General features: G+C 48.7%; 1 protein-coding gene across 1 annotated transcript in view; it reads right to left on the bottom strand.

Moving 5' to 3' along the window:
• The window catches only part of LOC311245441 (uncharacterized protein), a gene marked incomplete at both ends in the record, with an annotated part of 64,800 nt that extends 39,745 nt beyond the window's left edge, over positions 1-25,055 (bottom strand). The window contains 6 exons of the mRNA XM_084335283.1: positions 21,352-21,598; positions 21,743-21,901; positions 22,085-22,128; positions 22,589-22,832; positions 23,292-23,379; positions 24,820-25,055. Coding sequence (XP_084191409.1) covers positions 21,352-21,598; positions 21,743-21,901; positions 22,085-22,128; positions 22,589-22,832; positions 23,292-23,379; positions 24,820-25,055 — 1,018 coding nt within the window. The remainder of the gene's footprint in view (positions 1-21,351; positions 21,599-21,742; positions 21,902-22,084; positions 22,129-22,588; positions 22,833-23,291; positions 23,380-24,819) is intronic.
• Between the last annotated feature and the right edge of the window lie 2,819 nt (positions 25,056-27,874).

Genomic DNA, 27,874 nt, shown 5'->3' with positions numbered 1-27,874 from the left:
ACAGAAACCTTTTTGATAATGCAGTCTCTGTTAGAGTGAGTCAGAAATGAAAGGGGCCCCTTAAGAATGTGACCTTGAGAGACAGCTCCGAGCGAGACGAGCACAGAGATGAGAGCAGAAGGGAGAGTTATCATGGCACTTTGGGGGCTACATATGTGATGTGCAGAACATATCCACCAATGTATATGAGTACTGTATTGTACATGTATATGTATGTATATCTGTATATATCTGTATATGTATGTGTTAGGCTATGTACTGTATATTACGGCAGTCTGCCTCATCTTCTTCTCTTACTGTCAGAACGAGAGAGGCCCATGCAGTAAAGAAGTTAACGATAAGAATGTGGCCTTGGAGACAGCTCCGACCAAGAGGAGCCTGCAGAGTTAACCCTTGCAGTGAGGAAGCAGAGCAGACATGCATACATGTTTAAATAACGTGATAGGGATTTTCCAACACAAGGTAATCTGTTGCTCCTCCAGTTACTGTGACGAATACAGGGGGAGGAGAATTCATCTGTATGTGTTATACGTTGATTGGCCAGTGGAATGACATAGCTGTGACATCACTGTTTTTGGACCAATGGCAAAGAGGTCCTGATATGATATAAAAATGACTGCTCCTACTTCGAGAGCTCAGATTTTCAGATTTTTCCATTTGTTACTTTAGAAGACACCTTTCTTCTAGCTGCAGAAACCGTTAAATAAAGATGACTTTCTATAATTATCCATTGATTTCGTGGACTGATTCCGGCCAGCAATGTGCCCCGATGCCGGCCGCGCCCTGTTTTCCTATTGAAGGTGACTATGACTGGCAGCATGTAATACAGATTGAATCAATCGCTGGTTAATGCTTTTCATCTAAAAAGTTATATATTATATATATATATGCTATGTACTGTATAAATACTATATATGGCAATGTTTGTTGTGCTGGGGCGTGCAAACAATGATTACGTGTTAGTACGCTAATGTTATATTATTAACAGTGGTAATACTTATTAAAAGAGTAGTAATACAACCAAGTTTTTCAAATGATCAGTACTATATGCCTTCCCTCACAAATGAGGACGGTAATGATAATGATAATAATAATATTATTGTTATTATAGGCAATGAGAGTTCTCCTAGACATACATTCGGTTTATTACAAACAAGAAGAGATTAACAACTCTTCATGCTTACATTTCATATCAACTGGATATAACTAGACCAGTGACTTTGAAGTAATCTAGACAGAAATAGTAATTGACTCGAGAACTTGGCGAGTTTAGCACCTCGCTGGCGGATATCGAGCGGCCACAGGCTTCTATCTCGAGTAGGTGATTGAGATAGATAGAGACTGCCTGTAGCTCTTAACAGATACCCATGTACATGTCGAAATACTTCCCAAAGGTCAGTAAATTCCCCGACCACAACACCAGAGGGAGTTCCACAAATCATGTTCAACCCAGATTCGGCTCAAACAAGGGACTAAACACATTTAGCCACAATAATGTGGAACGCCCTACCCACAACCGTGAAGGAATGTGAATCCCTACCCTCCTTCAAAACCGCTCTCAAAGAGCACCTACGCGTGGCTGCAATTAGAAACTGGCCCCTGTAAATCCCCCCCCCCACCAATGTACAGTTACATTTCGTTCTTGTATCTCGTTGAGAGACAGCTCCGAGCGAGACGAGCACAGAGATGAGAGCAGAAGGGAGAGTTATCATGGCACTTTGGGGGCTACATATGTGATGTGCAGAACATATCCACCAATGTATATGAGTACTGTATTGTACATGTATATGTATGTATATCTGTATATATCTGTATATGTATGTGTTAGGCTATGTACTGTATATTACGGCAGTCTGCCTCATCTTCTTCTCTTACTGTCAGAACGAGAGAGGCCCATGCAGTAAAGAAGTTAACGATAAGAATGTGGCCTTGGAGACAGCTCCGACCAAGAGGAGCCTGCAGAGTTAACCCTTGCAGTGAGGAAGCAGAGCAGACATGCATACATGTTTAAATAACGTGATAGGGATTTTCCAACACAAGGTAATCTGTTGCTCCTCCAGTTACTGTGACGAATACAGGGGGAGGAGAATTCATCTGTATGTGTTATACGTTGATTGGCCAGTGGAATGACATAGCTGTGACATCACTGTTTTTGGACCAATGGCAAAGAGGTCCTGATATGATATAAAAATGACTGCTCCTACTTCGAGAGCTCAGATTTTCAGATTTTTCCATTTGTTACTTTAGAAGACACCTTTCTTCTAGCTGCAGAAACCGTTAAATAAAGATGACTTTCTATAATTATCCATTGATTTCGTGGACTGATTCCGGCCAGCAATGTGCCCCGATGCCGGCCGCGCCCTGTTTTCCTATTGAAGGTGACTATGACTGGCAGCATGTAATACAGATTGAATCAATCGCTGGTTAATGCTTTTCATCTAAAAAGTTATATATTATATATATATATGCTATGTACTGTATAAATACTATATATGGCAATGTTTGTTGTGCTGGGGCGTGCAAACAATGATTACGTGTTAGTACGCTAATGTTATATTATTAACAGTGGTAATACTTATTAAAAGAGTAGTAATACAACCAAGTTTTTCAAATGATCAGTACTATATGCCTTCCCTCACAAATGAGGACGGTAATGATAATGATAATAATAATATTATTGTTATTATAGGCAATGAGAGTTCTCCTAGACATACATTCGGTTTATTACAAACAAGAAGAGATTAACAACTCTTCATGCTTACATTTCATATCAACTGGATATAACTAGACCAGTGACTTTGAAGTAATCTAGACAGAAATAGTAATTGACTCGAGAACTTGGCGAGTTTAGCACCTCGCTGGCGGATATCGAGCGGCCACAGGCTTCTATCTCGAGTAGGTGATTGAGATAGATAGAGACTGCCTGTAGCTCTTAACAGATACCCATGCACATGTCGAAATACTTCCCAAAGGTCAGTAAATTCCCCGACCACAACACCAGAGGGAGTTCCACAAATCATGTTCAACCCAGATTCGGCTCAAACAAGGGACTAAACACATTTAGCCACAATAATGTGGAACGCCCTACCCACAACCGTGAAGGAATGTGAATCCCTACCCTCCTTCAAAACCGCTCTCAAAGAGCACCTACGCGTGGCTGCAATTAGAAACTGGTAAATCCCCCCCCCCACCAATGTACAGTTACATTTCGTTCTTGTATCTCGTTCTGCTCTGTGGGATGACCTCATCGTTACCTATTGTAACCTTGAAAGCTTCCGCTACATGCACCTTCACTTGTCCGGCCACGCCCATTTCCGCCTATGCATATAAGCGAGGGGCGTGACCGTGCTTCTTCCTTCCCTCATATTTTTATTCTGAAGTGTTTGGCTACAAGCGCACTTTAGACAGTGGAAATTTAGCTTATAGTTTTTCTTGTTGCTGTTTCTTCGAGATGGCATCACCACCAAGACTCGAGAAGTCCTTCTTGGGGCTCCACCAGTGCTCCCTCCTCCCAACCTCTGCCGTTCGCCCCGGTGGCATGCAGCGCCGAGTGTAGTGCCGCCCGTTGAGCGCCCCTCACTCGTGAGGAAGGTAGCTCCGGCGTCTCCATCAAACGGACCCCCGACACGGGCGCGGTCTCTCTGATGGCAGACGATTGCGGCACAAGCTCTCCGCCTGCTTGCTTCCACCGCTAAGAGTGGTGGTGAGCGAGCAGGGCGGGTGGTTGGTAGAAGGAGGAAGAGTATGCGGGCCGCGGGGGGATATAAACCCCTTCGGTTCTGCGGAAGGGCTGGTGCCAGAGAGGGCCGCCTGTATCAGTTCCGCAACCGTTTCCATTTCCGGGGTAGGCCTGATTGGCCGCGACAGGCACGTGACGCGCGTGGCACGCCCCCGCGGCAGCCCCAGCGGCAAGCGCGCTACGGCTGGAGTTCACTTTGCCTTGCGACAAGTGCGCTACGGCTGGAGTTCACTTCGCCTTTCACATCGCTTTAACATTTGAAAGGCATACATTGTTGTCATACAGAAGTACAGAATACTTTTATCCAAAATGATTCTTACTGTTACACTGTTAGAGACTGTGCTAGACAAATGAATGACTAATTCGGTCAGAAATAACGTAACTAATAACGTTAGTAAGCACTGCTTATATGCTTATTATGTCTGCGGGGTACAGTAAACGTTTCTCCCGGTACATTCTGAAGAGCACACCGCTGTATGTTGGAGAACCAGCGGTCTTCCGCTCCTCCTCACTCGAGTGAGAGCAGGCCCGGACTGGCCATCGGGAGCACCGGGAGTTTTCCCGGTGGCCTGGCCTGCACAGATAAATAATAAAAAAAAAAAAAAAAATTATAATTTTTTTATTTATAATTTTTAATTTTTTTTTGCCAGGCCATTGTTTCTAGTTGTGGCGGCGGCGCGGCGCGATAGTTAGATAACCTAGGTGGGTGGGGAACAACCAGGATTTCACTGTCTGCGACAGAGTTGGAGAACTATCTGACTCTCTCCCTCGGATCACACACACACAATGGAGCCGTGCTGCCGCTTGTGATTGGTGGAGGCGGGACCAGGCGATACAACTGATTGACAGTGGAGGCGGCGAATGGAATGGCAGATGGCACTCTGCAGAATATTGTAACAGCCAGGCAGTGAGCCAGGTAGTTTTGTAATAATGAAAGGTCTGTTATTTAATGTTTGTGTAAGGGCTATTTTAACTGTTGATGGGTAGTGCATCAGTAAAGTGAATATGGTATTGTGCTCTTGCTCTGTTTGAATAGGTGGAGAGAGTGGTTAACTGTATTATAATAGTAAATAGACAAATATGTTGTGCTCTTGCTTTTTTCTTTTTGAAGGTGGAGAGATTAGCATTGCTAGTGCCACAACAGTTTTATTTGAGGTTCATAACAGTACATTGTACTAAGCAATTGTTGGCTCATTAGTTTGTGATTCACATGCACTAAAATTCACCAGAATGCAGGAAATTAAGTCTTTGTAACAAAAAAAATCCCTGCTTAAAAAGTGGCCTGACTGGGGCTATATTTCGCGCTATATCTCCCGGTATGAATTATTTCCCCAGTCCGGCCCTGAGTGAGAGCAAAGCCGTGCACAGCTCAGCCCTGTGTGAGACGCGAGGAGGAGATGGGAGTCCTTCCAATCGGAATATGTTGTTTCTTTACACATATGTTGGATTATGAATATGTCTTTATAGCTATGCTGCCAGGCTGGTCCGCGACCCTCCGTGCTGCGATCACCAGCGGGGAGAATATGCTCACGCGAGCGGCATCGCTGAGCTCTAGTGACGGTCTTATTGGGGCTTATGCCGAAGAAGCAGTAACACAACATTGCAACTGTTGTGTTACTGCTTTCTGACCGAATTAGTCATTCATTTGTAGCTATAAAGACATATTCATAATCCAACATATGTGTAAAGAAACAACATATTCCGATTGGAAGGACTCCCATCTCCTCCTCGCGTCTCACACAGGGCTGAGCTGTGCACGGCTTTGCTCTCACTCGAGTGAGGAGTAGCGGAAGACCGCTGGTTCTCCAACATACAGCGGTGTACTCTTCAGAATGTACCGGGAGAAACGTTTACTGTACCCCGCAGACATAATAAGCATATAAGCAGTGCTTACTAACGTTATTAGTTACGTTATTTCTGACCGAATTAGTCATTCATTTGTCTAGCACAGTCTCTAACAGTGTAACAGTAAGAAGCATTTTGGATAAAATTATTCTGTACTTCTGTATGACAACAATGTATGCCTTTCAAATGTTAAATGATAAATGATTAAATGATACACAGCGAAATCTACGCTCTCGCATCCTGCTTTCGCCAACAGCAGCGATGTGAAAGGCGAAGTGAACTCCAGCCGTAGCGCACTTGTCGCTGGGGCTGCCGCGGGGGCGTGCCACGCGCGTCACGTGCCTGTCGGGGCCAATCAGGCCTACCCCGGAAATGGAAACGGTTGTGGAACTGATACAGGCGAGAGGGCCTTGCACTCTCCTAGCATCACATCCCAGAGTGTTACATGGAGGGGGCGGGGGTTTCATCTTTGATGCCTCGATGGCAAAAGTCTGGGTTCAATTCCCCGATGCCAAATGGCGGGAGGCCTGAGATGCGAGACGTAAACACGGAGAGAGAGGCGGCAGATGGAGCGCACCTCGAGGAGAATGCGCCGCACCCGACAGCAGGTAAGGGGAGCGGGACTAGGCCTAGGATGCTGTATCCCCTGCTTTCCTTCACCTCTTTCTTCCTCTCTTCCCCCCAAAAAATATGTTTCCTTCAATAAAGAGACCCTCTTAGGAGGGGCGGGGATTCCAGGGATTCCCTTACGCACCAGCGCCATTAGAGGTGACGGGCGAGGGACTAGACCTTGGCTGTGTTCTCCCTCCCTCTACCCCTCTTCCCCATTCTCCTGGTTTTCACCTAACCCACTATTCTTCCCCCCCCTCAAAATACTACGTTTTAAAATAAAAAGTCCCTCTATGAGTGGCAAGTTTTGTTGGAACAAATATGTGATCTTTTCACTATGTATTTTGTGTATACCTCGTACGAAATAACAATGGGGGGCCCACTACCTTTTTCTGGTACAGTTAAAATGTGGCGGGCGGCATTTCTTGTTTGTAAAGAGAGTCACAGGGATTCATATGGACGTGTTTTTTTAACAAACGTAGACCCTGAATTCACGATTGGTGGTTTACTATTGTATGTTTGGCTTTTCAAAGCAATGTACATCAGCACATGGCTAAGGGCACTGCTCTTCTTTTGCCTCGTACAGTATATGTTTTTGCTTTACGCGGTAAGGTAAAATATGGCGGCGGCAAGTTTTGCTTATGAAACGGAGCCGTAGGGACTCAGATGGACACGTCTTTTAAACAGATGTAGTCTCTATTCCCACGGTTTGGTGGTTAGCTGTTGTGTTTGGCTTTTTCAAAGCAATGAAGCAAGCATGTGCTTGCATATGGCTTTCGTTTGTAAATCATTGCACGGCTAGTAACACCGCTTCTTGTTTTCGCCTCATATGTTTTTCGCTTTACGTGAGCTTGGTTGGGCGGGGGGGGGGGAGATAAACCCTCCCCTTTGGGTATGTTATATCCTTGGTAAAATGCTGACGACGGGTGATGAGAATGTGGCTTAAAAACTAGCGCTCACTCGGGTATCCCTTGTACACATTAGCGTCATGACGCACGTACGTGGATTCCGTTCTGTCAGCTCCCTCGACGTCAGGGCAAGTATTTGCATATCCTGCTCGTCGCGGGGGGAGGGGGGGTGGGGGGGGGGGCTTAGAGAGTGGGGCTGGGGTTCCCGGCCATAGTAAACATCACAGGTTTTCGTGTTTTCTTATTGGCCCGAGGGATATCTCCGTGAGTTGGGGTCTGCGTGGCAGATCCCAACTCGCGTTGTCAAAAAAAGAAGAGGTGCCCCCATGGGTGCAATTGCCCCGACCCCAGCCTCTTTGGCAGAGTCAGGGTGCGAAACCCCGACCCCACGAGATACCTTGCTGGCGGAGTCAGGAGAAACCCAGACCCCACGGGACCCCTCGTTGGCAGAGTCAGGGTTCGCAAGGCACAGCGGGAGGGACCGGGTTTCCTATCCACAATGACTTAGCGGGTCAGTGCCAGTTGGCTGCGAGGCCGCTTTGCAATTTTTACCACGTGTGGCTACAGAAGTGCCACATGTCGGTATGGATGGAGAGAACGTTGAGAACGGGGCTCGTGCTGCAATTTGCACGCCCCCAAAAAAGATGAGAGGTCTCTACGGGATAAACCTGGCGTCTTCCCCTCTCGTGAGAGCGGAATTTGTGACGGATGGTTTTTTCCCAGGCTCTGTATATAAACCCTGTGTCAGTCCTTGTGTCGGTGTCCTTCCCCCGGTTTACCCAAATAGGGGGAGAGATGATGGGTTGGGGGCCCTTTCTTATTAGAATTCGCCCAACACCGTTCTCAGGTTTTACGAGCCTAACGCTGTTCGATATCAGCGCTTGGTCCTAAGGGACCGAAGTCAGTGCCTAGCCCTGGGCATGTTCTCAAGTGTTTATTTGAAACAGCCTTTTTAGGGACCGGTGCACCCTGGTCTGTCCGAACGCCATAATGGCGTTTATGCGGTCGGCCGGGAAGGAATTTACCTCTGCCGAGCGCCAGGCGAGCGCTGCTCATGAAAATGAATCTGCCAGCTCGAAGGCTCGCATGCATTTCCACGCCCGATGGGTGGGCCACCGTGGTGTTTCGATCGAAACGTGTACCTTTCCCCCTCTCCTTTGAAGAGGGCGGGCAGTGTTGAAGGACATGGGACTCATCCTGGTCGCGCCGGACCGGATCAGTTCAACCCGGTGTCCGCCGGGTCACAGGCGAGTGTTGCTTGTACAATATATTCTGTTAACCCGAAGGGCCCTGTGCATTTCTTTCTTTCTTTTCTTTATCCTTTATTTATCCAGGAATGTCCCATTGAGATACAAGATCTCTTCTTCCAGGGAGTCCTGACCTGATTTCCAGGCAGAAATGCCAGGGCGGACCGGACGCCACAGGGGCTCCTCCCCTCCCTCCCCGCTTGGCACCCATCTAAGCCCCTCTAAGTACTCCTATGCGCTAAGCGCTCCTATGTAGTTCACGGTCCTCCAGGCACAGGTCGAGCTTTGCTCTTGTTACCTGTCGGCCTGGGTTAAGGGAGCAACCTTCTGTTTTGTGGTGGTTGTCTCCCCGGTGTGCCGGTGGCGGAGTCAACTCAATAATAAATAATAATAATTCATTTAATTTATATAGCGCTTCTCAATAACCCGAAGTCGCTGACAGTAGTCGGGAGCAGGGGTACAAACTCACGAAGCATTTCAGTCATGAGTAAAGTAAAGCACATTCTGGATAGAAAATCACTCTACATTCTCTACTGTTCACTAGTTTTACCAGATTTAAATTACTGTGCTGAAGTCTGGGGAAACAATTATAAGTCTACACTACAACCACTTTTTATACTCCAAAAAAGGGCCATAAGGATAGTTCACATTGCAGGTCATCGTGATCACACTAACATATTGTTTTTGGAGTCAAAGACATTGAAGTTAAATGATCTTGTGGAATTTAAAACGGCACAATTAATGTATAAAGCAAAAAGTCATGCACTTCCAAGAAACATTCAAGAATTGTTCTTTGATAGGGAGGGGGGTTATAATCTGAGGGGAGAACACAATTTAAAGGTGCTAAACGTACGCACTACCATGAGAAAACACTGCATCTCGATATGTGGAGTGAAACTGTGGAACAGTCTAAATGTGGTGCTAAAGCAATGAGACAATTCAAACTGATGTATAAGGAAATTATGTTCACAAGGTACAGGGTTGAGGAAGGGACTTGATATTCACGGGTGTTTACATTTTTATTTTGTTTTCTATTTTATTTAATTTTATACATATATAGTTTTTGTTTTTTGTTTTGCATATATATATATATATTTTTTTTTTATTCTTTTCTTTTTTATGTTTAAAATAGTACACTCATTTGAGTAGTGGAAAAGGGTGTGGCAACCCCAAGCCACCCCTGGGCTTGGTGATTGATGGGCGCTATGTGGCGACCCAATGGCTGGGCGCTGCCCATGTTTGGGCGTCCGCTTCCGGACGCACCTGTCACTAAAGACCCATCAGAGTGATTTCGTGATTAGCGAATCACGGCGCGGTGCGCCTGTTGGGGAGGGGGGACTTAATGGAGCCGAGGAGCCTCCTCTCAGTCCCCCGTAGCAGCGCAAGGCAAAAGGCCACAGAGCGGAGACGCCGCCCGGCCGACAGATCACCGCCAGCAAACCGTTATTATTTGACTAGGAAATAAAGAGCATGATTTTGGGAACTGCAACCTGTCTGTGTGTTGTTTATTCTGCCACCCCTACACCTGGAATTGCCACAGTGGTTGAGAATGCGGGCATAGTCTACTGGCAATCAGGGGTGCGGAATAAACAACAATAGACTTTATCGAAGTAGAATAAAAGAAATAAAAAAAAAAGAAAAAGAAGAAAAAGGAAAAAGCATGGACGCGCTGGTGCAGCAGCTCGTACAGGCGAGCATGGAACAACAGACCCGGCACGAAAAGGCCCTGCAAGAACAGAGGAAACAGACGGGGATGATCCACGCGGAGCTCCAGCGGATGGCCTCTCACCGGCGGGAGGAAGGGGCCGCCGGGACGCGGCCTAACCCCGGGCGCTTCATCCCCAAGCTGACGGAGCAGGAGGATATAGAAGCCTATCTCCTAGCGTTTGAGCGCACCGCCGGCCGGGAGGGCTGGCCAGAAGACGACTGGGGGGGACTGCTGGCCCCCTTCCTGTCGGGTAATGCGCAAAAGGCCTACCAGGACCTGCCACCGGAGCAAGCCGAGAACTACACTCGGCTAAAGCAGGAAATTTTGTCCCGTTACGGCCATAGTCTGCAGTCCCGTGCGCAGCGGTTCCATGACTGGGTGTATGACGCACAGGCCTCCCCGCGCTCCCAGATGCATGACCTGGTCCGCATAAGCCGAGCCTGGCTAATGACTGACCCCGGAGGGCCCACGGTCTTGGAACGGATTGTTATGGACCGCTTTGTCAGAGCCCTCCCCTATGACACGAAGAAGCAGGCGAGTCAAGCGGACCCCCGCTCCGTGGAGCAGCTGGTGAATATTGTGGAGGCCCACCAGGTAACGCGGGAGTTACTCAAAGGGGGGCGAGGGGAAAAGCCAGAGCGGCCGAGAACAAGGAGGGGTCCCGACGAGCCCAGCCCAAGGGGCCAGGTAGGGAACGCAGGTGATCCCGAACTACCCCGAAGAAGACCGCTGTTCGACCAGGACCAAAGACGCTGCTATGACTGCGGCGAGCCCGGGCATCTCTCGTGGAACTGCCCAGGCCGGGATGTGTCCATGCCATCGGCGGCAGCTTCAGACCCCCGCGGAAAGACGTGCAATTATGGCGCAGCCTGTTGGGCCCATAAGGAAACATCGGCGACACTTTTACCCGTGCGCGTCAACGACAAAGATGCCGTAGCGCTCCTGGACTCGGGTAGTGTTATAACGCTGGTTCAGCCCCATTTGGCACACTGCGATGCAGAGGCTCCGCAAGTGTCAGTGTCCTGTGTGCACGGGGACACAAAGTTGTATCCTACAGCGCAGATCACCTTGACAACCACCAAGGGGGTCTGCTCGATGACAGCCGGCGTCATACCTAACCTGCCGGTAGCGCTGCTGATTGGTCGAGACTGCCCCCTGTATCGCCAGCTGTGCTCAGCCGTCATCTCCCCGCGCACCCCACCCTCTGCGGGTAAACCGAGGAAGAAGAAAGGGTTACGTCAGCCGAAGGTGTGTGCTCTGAACGTAACGGGGAGTGAGACTGAGACGGCATCAGATGTAGGTGACGACGCGCCGGAACCCCTGAATATACCGGGGAGTGAGACTGAGACGGCATCAGGTGTGGGTGACGACGCGCCGGCGCCCCAAGCGGGCCCCGAGACGGATAGCAGTGACGAGGACCCATTTGCGGAGTTCCCCCAGGCGGACGAGGTGGGGAGGGACCTGGCGGGTCAGTTCGGAACGGCCCAGCTGGAAGACCCAAACCTAACGCAGGCCCGGGCGAATATCAAAACCATAGATGGAAATCCGGTGGAGGGGGTGAGTAACCTGTCATATCCTCACTTTGCAATAAAAAGACAATTGCTGTACCAAGTCATAAAAAAGAATGATGAGGTTAGAGATCTATTGCTGGTGCCGAAATTCTTTATTCCCACTGTACTCCAGCTAGCGCATTCACATATCCTCGGAGCGCACCTGGGCGTGGACAAAACCATGGAGCGCATAAGGGCGCGTTTCCATTGGCCGGGGATGAAGAGAGCGGTAGAGGACTACTGCAGGAGCTGCCCAGAGTGTCAACGCGCAGCACCAAAGGTACAATATAAAAATCCTCTGATCCCGCTGCCCATCATTGAGACCCCATTCTCAAGAATTGCCCTCGACGTGGTGGGCCCTCTAGTTAAATCGTCCCGAGGCCACCAGTATATACTGGTAATCATAGATTATGCTACCCGTTACCCCGAAGCCATCCCGTTACGCACGGTGACGGCCAAAATTGTGGCACGGGAGCTCTTTCATTTGTTTAGTCGGGTGGGAATTGCCGACTCTATTCTCACTGATCAGGGCTCGTGCTTTATGTCGCGGGTCATGAAAGAAATGTGCAAACTGATGAAAGTGGAACAGCTGCGAACCTCCATATACCATCCCCAGACGGATGGGCTGTGCGAGCGCTTCAACAAGACCCTAAAAAGCATGCTAAGGAAGGTGATGGAGAAGGATGGGAAGAGTTGGGATCAGTTGTTGCCCTTTCTGATGTTCTCTGTGCGTGAGGTCCCACAGGCTTCCACTGGCTTCTCGCCATTTGAGCTGCTCTACGCCCGCAAGCCGCGGGGTCTCCTGGACATCGCAAAGGAGATTTGGGAGGAACAGCCGTCGCCCCACCGGTCTCTCATAGAGCATGTGCAGGTAATGAGAGACAGGATGAAGGCGCTCTGGCCAGTGGTGAGAGAGCATATGCAACAGGCCCAAGACGCACAGAAGCGCATTTATGACCGGGGCGCACAGCCACGGGAGTTTAATGTGGGGGACCGGGTCCTAGTACTGGTACCGACAGCAGAGTGCAAATTCCTAGCCAAATGGCAGGGACCCTACGACATAATCGAGAAAGTGGGTCCCGTCAACTACAAGGTCCACCAGCCCGACCGTAGGAAGCATCGACAGTTATACCATGTTAACCTGTTGAAGAAATGGCATGCCCGGGATGTGTTGCTCTCGCCCCCCCCTCTTCCCCCTTTTGCGCAGCAGGTGGCAGAGGCGGCCGATGTTCCCATCGGGGAACAGTTGTCCCCGACCCAATGGCAGGAGCTTCGGGAGCTGGTCCAACAGAACCGGGACGTGTTTTCGGCCACGCCGGGCCGCACCACATTGGCCCAGCACCACATCATTACCAGCCCGGGAGACAAGGTAAAGCTGAAGCCCTATCGTATCCCAGAGGCAAAAAGAGAGGCAGTCAGAAGAGAAGTGCGGGTCATGCTGGAGATGGGAGTGATTGAGGAGTCTCATAGCGGGTGGTCCAGTCCTATTGTTTTAGTGCCGAAACCCGACTCAACAACCAGGTTCTGCAATGATTTCAGGAAGCTTAATGACATTTCAAAGTTTGACGCCTATCCCATGCCTAGAGTGGATGAGCTCATTGACAGACTGGGCCTGGCCAGGTTTATCACGACACTAGACCTAACGAAGGGTTATTGGCAAGTCCCTCTGGCCCCCGCCTCGAGGGAGAAGACGGCTTTCTCCACCCCAGATGGGCTGTTTCATTATAAAGTTCTCCCGTTTGGCCTGCATGGGGCGCCATCTACCTTTCAGAGGCTGATGGACAGAGTACTACGGCCCCATCGGGAGTATGCAGCCGCATATCTCGATGACATTATCATCCACTCGTCAGATTGGGACACCCACCTCCAAAAGGTGAGAGCGGTGTTGGGTGCCCTCCGGGAGGCGGGTCTCACCGCCAACCCAAAGAAATGCAGGCTGGGACTAGAAGAGGCAGAGTACCTGGGGTTCACAATAGGCCGGGGCAATGTAAAACCGCAGAAGAGGAAAATTGATGCGATAAGGGAGTGGCCTCGCCCTTTAACCAAGAAGCAGGTCAGGACATTTAATGGGCTAGCAAGCTATTATAGGAGGTTTATCCCTAACTTTGCGACTCGCGCTGCTCCCCTCACAGATCTGACCCAGGCGCGGCGGCCGTTCACGGTGAAGTGGACACCGGAGGCGGAGGCGGCGTTCGAGGACCTCAAGACTGCCCTCTGTTCGGGACCGGTGCTGATCTCCCCGAACTTCGACAAGGAGATGACGGTACAGACAGATGCATCAGAGGTGGGACTGGGAGCGGTCCTCTCCCAGCAACTGGAGGGTGAGGAACATCCAATTTTATATGTGAGCAGGAAGCTGCTGCCACACGAGCGCAACTATTCTGCGGTGGAGCGCGAAGGTCTGGCAATTAAGTGGGCACTGGAGACGCTCCGTTATTATCTGCTGGGGAGGCGTTTCACGCTGGTGACGGATCACGCCCCCCTCGTCTGGATGGCCAAGACAAAGGGGACCAATGCCAGGGTGACTCGATGGTTTCTGGAGTTGCAATCATTTAACTTTTCTGTCATTCACAGGTCAGGGGTGGCGCATGGCAACGCAGACGCCCTCTCCAGGAAGGATGCCTGTTGGGCGTCGGACGCTCTTCCCCGACGGTCGGAGCTGGAGGGGGGGTACTGTGGCAACCCCAAGCCACCCCTGGGCTTGGTGATTGATGGGCGCTATGTGGCGACCCAATGGCTGGGCGCTGCCCATGTTTGGGCGTCCGCTTCCGGACGCACCTGTCACTAAAGACCCATCAGAGTGATTACGTGATTAGCGAATCACGGCGTGGTGCGCCTGTTGGGGAGGGGGGACTTAATGGAGCCGAGGAGCCTCCTCTCAGTCCCCCGTAGCAGCGCAAGGCAAAAGGCCACAGAGCGGAGACGCCGCCCGGCCGACAGATCACCGCCAGCAAACCGTTATTATTTGACTAGAAAATAAAGAGCATGATTTTGGGAACTGCAACCTGTCTGTGTGTTGTTTATTCTGCCACCCCTACACCTGGAATTGCCACAAGGGGTAGGATTAAATAAGTGTATACTTCTTCCTACTCCTTTTCGAACATGCAGATTGAGTTGTTTTGCTTTTTGTTATTGTTTGTTGTATTCATTGCATGTTCGAAATAAAGACTTAAAAAAAAGAAAAAAAAAAACGTGTAAGGTATCAAAATGACCGGCTTGGTCCAACTTGAGTTGCTATTACCTTTTGGAAAGTTTAACCGCACCGTTTGGCTACAAGGAAAACTCCAACATTTTGGGAAATTAGCTTATTTGCCATCTACGATATATTTTCCTTAAAGGAAAACTCCAACATTTTGAAATTGTTTGAAATTAGCTTATTTGCCATCTACCCTGGAGTTAGACAAGAAGATACATACATGTTTCTTCTCTGTGCATGCAGTAGGAGTAGGAAGACATTGGGAACTAGGCTAATGGAGGAACCTACTTCCAGTGACTGACGCTAAGCTAGGCTAACGGTGCGTGTCTGTCAAAATTGTTCTAAGTAAATATATATATTTTTTTACAACAAATGTATGTTTATTTTGCAGCAATTCTTTGTCGTTGCCGCCATCTTTAGTGTTACATCCCCTCACACTCCAGTTCTCAGGCTGTAGCTGGTTTAAATGCGAAAGTAAACCGGCTTCTCTGCTGGCTGTGGCTCCAGGGGAGTTGAACAGTTCTGGCTCTGCTAGTTTCTTTTCTATCTTTTGGCGCTTTTTTGGTGCACCGTGACTCGTGACTGGAGTCTAGCTCTGCTAGCACACATAGCCAGGGTGCGATCCACCGGGGGAGCTCGGTCCGCTATAGCTCCCCTAGATCAGACATCAGCTCCCCTGGGGGTCTCTAAAGCTCCCCTGGGGGTCTCTAAATTACTGAAAATAAATGCTACTTTTGCCATGCATTTCTCATTTTTCTGTAATGTTCTGTATCATCATCGTGTATAATAATAAACGTATGCTATTTTGGATGTATGATTAATGATTTGCGCACTAATTCACACGTAATATGGCAACATGCATGCTATTCTTGCAATTACCATTCGGAGCGCGGCGGCGCTGCAGCCTGCACGCACGCACGCACGGCACAAATCAAACTTGACCCACTTTGCTCCGGTGGGGACTATTATTGACAACGCCCGGTGACCGTGCCGGCTCCTGCCCTGCGGTCGTATCAGAACACAGGATAGGATACTGTAGACAGTGTTGGATGATGATCTATCATCTAACTAAATGGATCCTTTTTTTTTATCATGGAATGTGCTGTGGAAGCCCAGACCGTCCAGACGGCCGGACCTCAACAAGTGAGTTGTCTAGTATTATGTGTTCTGTAGTTACTGAAACTGATTGAATATATGACAGGATTCAAGAGGTTTATTTGTCACATACATACATACATAAGGCCTACAGGCTACAGGCTACATTAACGTCTGCGAGTGCGATCACAGTATCCGCCAATAGTCCGACTGCTCCGCGCAACCCCCCCCCCCCCCCCCCCCATGGTCTTTGGCTCACCCAAAGACCATGCTATGGTTCGCACACTGCACATAGCCTACTGTGTACAGACGGTTTCAAACTGTATTTTAAATTAGAAAGCAAACTAAATAAATGGACAAGAGAAAAATAAATCTCAATTTGGTCAGTATTGTCATTTGGACAAGCAAAGCCATTACTTTAAGTTGCAGGCAAGAAAGACAAGTCTGTCCACTGTCTCTGGTTGATTTTTTTTCTCCGATATCGATTATTAAAATATATCGCGATATTTATCGTTATCGTTATATCACCCAGCCCTAGGTTGAATACCCCCGCTGTGGATGGAAGGAGAACTAGTGAACAGGTTCCAAATGTAATATGTATATCTCTCCACTCTTTGTTGAGTGGGTGGGGCCTGAGGCTGGAAACAACCTGGATGAATACACTGATACTGTGACATCTTTCATCAGCCTTGGCGAGGAGGTGTGTCCCCCCCTCCGCTCTAGGATGTTTTTCAACAACAACAAGCCCTGGTTTTCAGCCCAACTCAGGCGGCTGGAGAAGGAGAAGGAGGTGGCCAGGCGCAGTGGTGATGCACATCGGTTCAGGCAGGCCAAGTACAAGTTCGCCAAAAGAGGTGAGGGAGGCAAAACTTCGCTTCTCAGAGAAACTGCGGCAGCAGCTCTCTGACGGGAATTCCTCCTCCGTATGGAAAGGCCTCAAGACCATTACTAACTACAAGCCGAAGTCCCCACAGGTGCCTGATAGCCTCCCCCTTGCGAACAAGCTAAATACATTTTACTGTAGGTTTGAGAAAGAGGTTCCCCCCTGCCCTCTTCCTCCACCCACCCGGCCACAACCACCATCCCCTCACCCCAGTGGGCCCCTACTGCCCCCCCCCCCTCTATCCCCTCTCTCTGTCTGTGTGAGAGAGGTGAAACGGCCTCAACCATCATCCCCGTCCCCAAGAAGGCCAAGGTCACAGGCCTTAATGACTACAGACCCGTCACCCTGACCTCTGTGGTCATGAAGGTCTTGGAGCGCTTTGTCCTGGCCCACCTGAAGCTCATTACTGATCCTGTGCTGGACCCGCTGCAGTTTGCTTACAGAGCCAACAGATCCACAAAGGACGCTGTGAACATGGCTCTGTTCTACACACTGGAATATCTGGACTACGCAGGCAACTATGTCAGAATCTTGTATGTGGACTTCAGCTCGGCCTCACCATCCTTCCACCCATCCTGGAGCACCAGCTATCCCTGCTGCAGGTGCCGGCCTCCACTCGCAGGTGGATTACCGACTTCCTGTCCAACAGGTCTCAGCGGGTGAAGCTGGGGAAGAGCATTTCCAGCTCTAGGTCCACCAGCACCGGTTCCCTGCAGGGCTGCATCCTGTCCCCACTACTGTTCTCCCTCTATACTAATAGCTGTGTCTCTCTCCACCCCTCGGTCAAACTCCTGAAATTCGCTGACGACACCACCCTGGTGGGTCTCATCTCCAGGGGGGACGAGTCGGCCTACAGGAGGGAGATCGAGAGGTTGCAGAGCTGGTGCAGCTGCAACAACCTTGAGCTCAATGCTCTAAAGACAGTGGAGATGGTAGTGGACTTCCGGAGGAAAGCAGCCCTGCCCTCTCCCATCATGCTGGGAGGCACCCAGGTGGCCTCCGTGGAGTCATGCCGCTTTCTAGGCATGACCATCTCCCGGAATTTGAAGTGGGAGCAAAACATTAAACAAACTTAAAAAGGCCCAAAAGAGGATGTTCTTCCTCCAGCAGTTGAAGAAATTCAAACTGCCGACGACCATGATGGCCCAATTTTACACGGCCATCATCGAATCAATTCTCACCCACTCCATCATCTCCTGGTTCCCCGCTGCAGCAGCAAAATATCTCGCCAAGCTGCAGCAGGTGATTCTCTCCGCGGAAAGGGTGATCGGCTGTCCCCTGCCCTCCCTCAGGTCCCTGCACGACTCCAGGGCGCTGAAGAGGGCAAAAAAGATCATGGCCGAGCCATCCCACCCCGGCCACAGCCTCTTTGGATCCCAAAGGCTGTGAAAGCTCATCACAGACTGAGTTTTTCCCCTCAGCTGATAGGCTGATCAATGCCTCAGCCCCCCCCCCGCCCCAAGTGACACTTTAACAATAACAATGACACTGGCAAAAATACTGCACTGGGACTAACCTGGTACTCTGCACTTTACTTTACACTTTATATTTATAGTTTTTACTTTAGTGTAAAGTAAAGTGCAGAGTTCCAGGTCATATATTTATTCAAATTATTAATCCTTCACTGCATTGTCTTTGTCCTGTGTCTGTTGTTGCTGTTATGTGAAAAAAAGATTTATGGAAAAATGCATACACTGTAATTGCTGAAACAATTACCAATGTGTTTACACATATGGCTTATTAAAGGAATCTGAATCTGAATCTGAATCTGAATCTGAATCTGAATCTGAATCTGTTAGTGACAAATCAAATCAAATCAAATTTATTTGTAAGGCCTGACAACACACGTTAATGTCCCCATGGGCCGGACACGTCTTCTTTAAACAAGTCAAGAAGAAACATCACAATAAATCAAGAACACAAAACACCATAAAGTCCAAAAAACTTTAAATAAATAAAATAAATGCAACACTCCCAGACATACCCCACGCGAAGGTAAGGAAAAACTCACTAAAACCTAGCAATAGGAAAAAATGCACCACAGGCAATGTGGAGGAGAGAAACCTTAGAAGGGCCGTTCAAGGGGGGATCTCCCTTCTTAGATGTTGGTGATAATAGTGTTGCAATAAAACAGGCAAAAGTTTAGCATAGATATGGACTAAATATGGATATGGTCCTGGACTAAAAACCATCTTAGTCAACTAATAGTCTAATAGGATATTTTCGACTAACTGATTAGTTAAATTAATCAGCAAATTTATGAAATTCACTGATAAATTATATTTGTATCAAACAAAAAGATGTATTGATGGGATCCTCTGGTCCATTTAGGAAATCCCTGAACATGAACTTGAATTGGTTTGTGATAGATATTAGTTACTGGGTATTTCAAAGTACCTCGTATTTGGTACCATTTTGAAGGTAACAACTAGGGCTTTCCAATGATATAAAATAAGTGCATGATTATCATATTTTTTTTTTATTATTATGGTTCATATGTAGTTGCACTTGAACTTGTTGAAATTAAACTTGGAAGATAAAAATAGATTTTCAAGCACTTTCCTTGCTTATTTCAGATTTATAATGTAGACAATCTTGTTGGAAATATAGAACAGCTGACAGATTAGAAATAGCATCTATTGTTCAAAAGTTATGAATTAATTAATGAAACTAGATTAGATAAAACAATTTTACATATTGTGATGGTAATTATAAAACGTTCATGTGTGTGTTAAACATTTTCATCAAACTTACCCCATTCTCTTCATAGAGCCTTGTCTTCCTCCATACTCTATGCCGCTCTAGAAGCATCTTTCCTGGGTAGAAAAGTAGCATGGCTCTGCCTGGCTCTTCCTGGCTCTCAGCTGTATGTTATTAGCCAACGCTAGCATGGGAGCTAGCGTCCAGCAGCAGGCCTTGTCGTCAATTCTAGGTTGATAAAATGAAATATGTTATATACGAATATGACCCACTAATGAATACACTAAATACAGCAATGTGGCTATTTGAAAACACTGCATTTGAGAAATAAATACGTCAATTGTGTTCACGTTAGTCAAGCGTTAGCTCGCAGCTAGCGCTAACGTTACCTCAACACAAAGCACGGCATCCTGGATGAAATTCTTACATCACATCGGTACTTTTGAAACAAGCTTTTTGAGTGGAAAATATGACCAGAATCTCTGGAAAAACATCTCACAAACACGTCATAAACGTTAACGAATGCTATAATAAGTCCAACAAATTAGTATAAATAGTACTTACACGGTTGTTTCGAAATGCAAGAACGCGCACTGAATCCCTGGAGAAATGTATTCCTTGACTGACCGCTCTGGGAAAATATACCAAAAAACTTGGCCCGCCGTCAAGGGGGCCATTTATATAGTTCCTCTAAGACCTAATACTTGCTGGGATGGTGGTGATGGGTCTTCCAAATATGGTCTAAAAAAATGGTGTCCTTCCAAAAAACTCGCCAAACAGGACCTGACTGCCCGGCGCCTCCCATGTTATCGCGCCCGCGATATCAGCGACTCAGAACCGTTGATTAACAAAGTCTTGGTTGACTAAAATCGAACTGATCGATTAATCTAGTAAGAGGGGGCAGTCCTATAGTCTGAACAATATAGAATGATATTTTTTTATAACGTGCTGTGTGACAGATAAACGTCATGCAGTATGGTCTTGGTCACAGAATGGAAGATTGTAGTGTATTCCTTACCCTTGGGCTGAATTCTCCATGTCACATTCATAACAGGAAGGGCTCCCCTCTCTTCCATCCAGACTCCCACATCGATCCCTTGATCCCATTCAGGACCGGTAGGAGCGAAGAGTCTGGGTACAGTCAGGCCTTTGTCTGAACAGTTTTCTAACATTTAGCAAAGGTGAGATATCATTTCAACAGTGAGTAGATTTGGGCGGCTAAGTGGCGCAGTGGGCAAGGCGCTCACCACTAACGCAGGAGCCCAGCTCTCGGCGTTGCTACCAGCTTGGCTGGTCGTTCATACTAACACAATTGGCAGTATTAGGGGTGGGAAAGCTGGTGGGTGGGGATTGGACGTTGTGGACGGCGACTCCTACAGGTCGGTTGGTGCGCCTGTACAGCAGAATCAGGAAGCATCGTGGGGCAACGTGAGCCTCCCACGCGTTACTCCTCGCCACTGAGAGATCGCGCTGTACAGGTGAAAAAAAAGATGCAACAGCTGCCTCCTCGTGTACCGGAGGGGACACATGATGCAAGGCTTGGTCCTCACTACAGCCGACCAGTGGGAGGCATAGTCTAGCAACGTTCGAGAAAGGGGAGGGGAGAATTGAAGGGAGAATTGGCAAGGCGAAATTGGGATGGGAGAAAAATAGAAAATAAGGAGAAAAGTGGATAAAAAAACAGTGAGTAGATTTAACCGACCCAGAGTTCAATCACATTTAGAAAGTTGATGAACAAAACCTCATATCTGCACTTTGCGAGGCACTAATACCTGGTCGGTATTGTTAACACATAATATAGTAATATAGTCCAAAAACAGTGTATTGTATTGGGTATCCTTAAAAAATTGCATTCTGCAAGAGAACAACACGAAATCCAGGCTTGTCCGGATTAGCCCGATGGAAGTCCCGGATGAGGGAAGGGTCCAGGATCAGCTGGCGGGAGATCCAACTGCACTCCTCCGGACGGTAGCCCTCCCAGTCCACTAAGTATTGGAAACCGTGGCCGCGCACGTCCAGGAGCCGCCAGACGGTGTAAGCGGGGTGGTCATCAATGATCAGCGGAGGAGGAGGTTCCGGAGCTGGAGGGGACAGAGGACTGGAGGCCACCAGCTTCAACTGTGAGACATGAAAAGAGGGGTGAACGCGCACATGGGAACGAAGCTTGAGCCTGACGACTGAGGGGTTGATAATAGACAGAATCGGGGGGTGAGCTTTCCGGGAAACTGACTTTAAAGGAAGGTCTCGGGACGAGAGCCAAACCATCAGACCTGGTTGATAGTCGGGAGCTGAGGTCCAGTGGCGGTCGGCGAAGCGGCAATTCCGGTCAGCGGAGCGGAGCAGCGCGGCCCTGGTGTCCTTCCATATCCTCCTGCAGTGGCGAAGGTGCGCCTGCACCAAGGGGACTGAGATCTCTTCTTCCTGAGTAGGAAACAGTGGAGGCTGGTAGCCCAGAGAGGACTCGAAAGGGGACTGACCTGTGGCAGCGGAGGACAGGGAGTTGTGAGCGTATTCGATCCACGGTAGGAAGGCGTGACGCAGCGGAGGGCGGACCCTAGGTCTTGTTTGGCCCGCTCCGACTGACCGTTGGTCTGTGGGTGGTACCCGGAGGAGAGGCTGACCCTGGCCCTCAGGGCTCGGCAGAAGGCCTTCCAGACATGGGAGATAAACTGAGGCCCTCTGTCGGAGATCCCGTGGAGGCGGAAGACGTGAAGCACCATCTGGTCCGCAGTCTCTGAAGCAGAGGGGAGTTTGGGGAGAGCGACAAAGTGAATGGCCTTCGAGAACAATGGTTAGAATGACAATGGTTAGAATGACAGTGTTACCGTGTGAAGGAGGCAGACCGGTGACAAAGTCCAGGGCGGCGTGTGACCAGGGCCGGCCAGGAACAGGCAGTGGACGAAGGAGCCCGGCAGGCGGTCGGTGGGAGGCCTTCCCACGAGCACAGACGGAGCAGGCAAGGATGAAGGCGCGGGTGTCTTCCCTCATGGAAATGCCGCTTCAGCAGGGACAGGGTACGGTCGACCCCAGGATGACAGGTGAACCGGGAGGTGTGGATCCACTGGAGCACCTGGGAGTGGACAAAAAGCCGGTTAGGTGGGCCGTTACCTGGATCAGGCTGGGTGAGCTGGGCCTCCCTGACGACGGACTGGATCTCCCAGGTGGCGGAAGCCACCAAACAGGAGATGGGGAGGATGTTGTCTGGGTGAGAGAGAACCCCTTCGGGAACAAACTGCCGGGAGAGGGCGTCTGGTTTAGCGTTCTTGGAACCGGGACTGTAGGTCAAGGTGAAGTTGAACCGACCGAAGAACAGCGCCCAACGGGCCTGGCAGGAGTTCAGGCGCTTGGCCGTCTGGATGTAGGCGAGGTTCTTATGGTCCGTCCAGACAAGGAAGGGGATCTTGGAACCCTCCAGCCAGTGTCTCCATTCTTCCAAGGCCAGCTTGACTGCCAGGAGCTCCAGGTTCCCAATATCGTAGTTGACCTCGGCCGGAGTCAGGCGGCGAGAGAAGAAAGCGCAGGGGTGTAGTTTCTGGTCGAGAGCGGAGCGCTGGGAGAGGACCGCCCCCACCCCGGTACTGGAGGCGTCCACCTCCACCACAAACTGGCGGGACGTGTCCGGCTGGACGAGGATGGGTGCGGAGGTGAAGCGCCTACGCAGCTCGGAGAAGGCGGAGTCCACCTTATCGGACCAGACGAAGGGCACGGAGGGCGAAATGAGTTGGGTGAGGGGTGCGGCGACCCGGCTGTAGTCCCTGATGAAACGTCGATAGAAGTTCGAAAACCCCAGGAAGCGTTGGAGCTGCTTGACGTTGGTGGGCCTGGGCCAGTCCAGCTCCGCCTTGATCTTCTTGGGGTCCGCCCGGATCTGGCCGCCCTTGATAATGTAGCCGAGGAACCTGATGGAGGAGACGTGGAACTCGCACTTCTCCGCCTTGACAAACAACTTGTTCTCCAGCAGGCGTTGGAGGACCCGGCGGACATGCTGGACGTGCTCTTCCATAGAGCGGGAAAAAATCTGAATGTCATCCAAATACACAAAAACAGAGCGGTTCAGGACATCACAGAGAACGTCATTGACAAGGGCCTGGAAGACAGCAGGGGCGTTGGTCAACCCAAAGGGCATTACCTTGTATTCGAAGTGACCTAGCAGCGTCTTAAAGGCTGTCTTCCATTCGTCCCCCTCCCGGATACGGACGAGGTGATAGGCATTCCTGAGGTCCAGCTTTGTAAAAATGGTGGCACCTTGCAGGGGTTCAAAAGCAGAGTTAATCAACGGTAGAGGGTACTTGTTCTTGACCGTGATGTTGTTGAGGCCACAGTAGTCAATACAGGGGCGAAGGGAACCATCCTTCTTAGAGACGAAAAAGAAACCATCGCCGACAGGAGAGGAGGAGGGGGTGATAATGCCCGAGGCCAGGGACTTGTGGACATATTTCTCCATGGACTCCCTCTCTGGGCGCGAGAGGTTGAACAGGCGACTAGCGGGGAGCGGGGCTCCCGGAAGCAGGTCAATGGGGTGGCAGGGAGAGAGCATGCTGTTTGCTAAAAACAGCCTCTAGATCATGATATATTGGAGGGATAGTGGAAAGGTCAATGGGTTCATTGGGAATGTGAGAATCAGCTACCTCCAGTGGTGGCCGAGCAGAGCACAGGCAGGTGTTGTGGCAGTGGGCGCTCCAGCTAACGACCGAGCCAGTAGGCCAGTTTATCACTGGGTTGTGTAATTTCAACCAGGGCATGCAGAGTACAATAGGGTTATGGGGGGAACTAGTGACGTGAAAGCGAATAACCTCGTTGTGATTTCCCGAGAGCAACAAGCGGAGTGGCTTGGTGTGATGAGTTATCCGTGAGAGCAGCCTCCCATTTAGGCCATGGGCATCGCGGGGAATAGGCAGCGCGTCGGTAGCAATGTAGAAGCTGGATACGATGCCGGCGTCAGCGCCCGAATCGACCAGTGCAGACAGGGGAAGTGACTGGCCGTTCCAACACAGGGTGGCACTGAATTGCATATTGGGACCGGAGCTGGGGACATAATTAAGGCTCGAACATGCACCCAGCATTACTGTTGAGCCCCGCCGTTTGGGCGAAGCGGACACGAATCGAGGAAGTGACCGAGCTGGCAGCAATAAATACATGCCCCAGTCCTGAGCCTGTGGAGGCGTTCATTGGTGTGAAGGTGGGATCGGTCAAGTTCCATTGGTTCAGGGGAGTAGTGCTCGGCGCGAGCAGCGCGCCTGGGGGGAGAAGAGCGAGATGACTTGGACAACGAGGAGCGGGTGCCGCTTGTCTTTTCACGGCGGCGTTCACGAAGACGCATGTCTAGTTCTCTGGCTAACTCAATTAGCTCGTCCAGGGAGTTTGGTTTTTCTTTGGACACCATTTCGTCTTTAAGGACGTCGCTGAGGCCTTGACGGAATGCCTCTTTTAACGGGATGTCATTCCACCCGGAGCCCGCTGCTAGGATACAGAATTCAATGGAGTATTCGCTAATGCTGCGGTGGGCCTGGCGGATGGTGAACAAGCCAGCAGAGCTATCCGAGCCACAGGTAGGGTGGTCGAAGACTTTTTGCATGTCGGCGACGTATGCGGAAAACGAATTGCAGAGGGGGGACTGACTGAAATGGAGAGCTGTTGCCCATGCTAACGCAGGACCCTTGAGGAGACCCGACACCGACAGGTAAGTGATTTTAGATTTATCACTTTGGTAGGTGTATGGCTGTTGTCCGAATACTAGCGTACATTGAAAAATAAAGGCGCAACACTTTGAGACGTCTCCATCGCAGCGCTCTGGTGCGGGGACCTGGGGCTCTCTGTACGGGGGTGCGACTGTTTGGGTTGGCTGGGCTGCAATCTATTCATCAAACCGGTTACATCGTTCATCTCGCTCAGCGCCGCTGATAGTCAGAGCGCAAAGTTGGGCAGTGGTATCAGCAAGTGAGCGTGTGTGTTGGTTTACCAACCCGGCATGTCCGTTGATGATGGTCTGGACCTCTCTCCATTCTCCGGCGTCCTGTGTTGCTGAACTCGTCATGTTGGTCTCAGTGTTCTGTTAGGGCAGCGGTGGCGGAGACCAATAGCAGAACACAGGGAGAGAGAGAATGGAGCGTTTTAGGTATACGTTTTAATTCCTTTGGGTACCAAGCAGAAAAGGCAGTAGAGGATATACAAGAATGTGCGACTTTGGACCAGTAGTGACTCTTGCTTGAGGTTCTCAGGAACGTCCTGCCAGGTGGTATGTCAGGATACAGCGTCGGCCGAGAGTGGTGGTCCTGGGCACAGGGAGAACAGAGGTTAGGACATGGCAGGCAATACAGACAGAGCAGGCAAGGCTAAGTACGTCCTCCTACCTATAGGTTAGATAGGATAACACTGAGACGATCAGGAGCAGGATCCGCAGGGTTGATATCCGGGCCGGTGATGAGCTGACGACTCTCAGCTGGGCTGATAGTTGCCAGATCACAGCGCGGGGAAGATGGCGTCGGAAGCTGCCCATATAAGGGCGTGGAAGCAGGTAGAGAGATGGAGGCTCTCGCCGTGATTGTGACACATTTCTTGCAACATGCTGGTGCAAACCAGAGAGCATTTGACAAATCATCAAACCCTTGTGTCACATCATCTTGGTATCACTGGGGGTCAAATCTAGTACATTGTATTTCTTATAAACTCACACTTTTGGTGGTTGAAAATAAGCTTACATTGAGAGGATGGTAAAGTAGTGGTACACATAGAAAGTGGTACACATTCTATATGACGTTTGTGTATTACAGTGTTTGGGAGCATTCAATCCTATTATCCATTGACCTCTAAATGTGATGTTAAAGTGGTATGTGGTCGAGTTATGCTGCTCTGATTAAAGGTTGTGTTAAAGTGGTATGTGGTCTGACTCTAGTTATGCTGCTCTGATTATGTCCTCTTGAAGTCGGCAGGCTTCATATTTGAAAGTATGTTATCTTCATACATTTTGCCATGTTCTCTATGCAACATCTTTTAATTCAAAGTAACTAGTAACTGATGGGTTCAGATAAATGTAGTGGAGTAAAAAGTACAATATTTCCTTTGAAATGTAGTGGAGTAAAAGTATAAAGTGAAAAATATATATATAAAATGAAAATACTCACGTAAAGTACAAGTAGCTCGAAATTGTACAGTAAAAGTACTTTCCACCACTGAGTACAATATACAGTGTATACAGATTTATTAATGAGAGTCAATAAAGTAAAATAAAGTCACAGAAGGAACACATTCGTCATGCTCTTCCATGGACACCACAGTATAGTATGTTGTCAGAGTTAACCATTTAACCACACATCTACTGGCTTTTATTTAGACTGTACACCCTGGACTACATCCATCTCATCATCTCACACACGTTCAAACATGAGGGACTCATCCTTCCTCTGCCCTCAGTCTCGCAGGTGGAATGATGGCTGAGACTGAGATCCTCCAGTGTCGTGATACTGGGTTCAGATACATGTAGTGGAGTAAAAAGTACAATATTTATTTTGAAATGTAGTAGAATAAAAGTAAAAGTAAAAACCCCTAAAATGCAAATACTCTGAAATTGAAAATACAGTATTTGAGAGTAAAAATAATTTTCACCCCTGGCCATAATCATATCTCTTCATTGTTTCTTTGGACAGTGGGGTACTTTAGTAACAGTTTCATCTTAGAATGGAAACATTCAAATCATATGCATTCGACTATATCTTTTCAATTTAAAAATTGTTTTGTACGTGCATGGTTTAATTGTATATAGAGTATGAATATCAACCACTAGATGACGGTAGTGAGCCATGAAAAATAAAATAAAACATGCATAACTTCCTCTCCATATCTTACTGCACACAGCATTTTCCAGTGAATGACAGCCCTACCTGTGACAACAAACCAACATCATGACTTAACCCAAAACACCTGTCACATGATGTTTTTAGGCCGAAGGACATTAATTCGCCTAAAATCAGGCGAGGAAAGAAACAGGTGGCCATGTTAAAATGATCTATTTACAAATAAAACCGCAGACGAACCAGTGCCTTGATGGCTATGGGACTGTAAAATTGTTTGGGTGCTCCCAAACCTCTAACCCCACCCCACCCCCAACACACACACCTCTACCACAATTTGTACCAATGAGGAGTGTGTCCCTTGATTAGGCTTCCTCCTAATACTATGCCCCCTAATTGTACAAATGGTAATGTTACAGAAAGCAAGATAAGATAAGAGATAGATAGATAAATAGTTAGATCGATAATAACAATAATAACAATAATAATAATAATAATAATAATAATAATAATAATAATAATAATAATAATAATAATAATAATAATAATAATAATAATAATAAACTGTATTAGTATAGCACCTTTCATACAATAATTGCAGTCCAAA

The sequence above is a fragment of the Notolepis coatsorum genome (assembly GCF_963971535.1).
Source record: "Notolepis coatsorum genome assembly, chromosome: 18".
Lineage (NCBI taxonomy): Eukaryota > Metazoa > Chordata > Actinopteri > Aulopiformes > Paralepididae > Notolepis > Notolepis coatsorum.
This window is presented reverse-complemented; position numbering and strand designations above follow the sequence as displayed.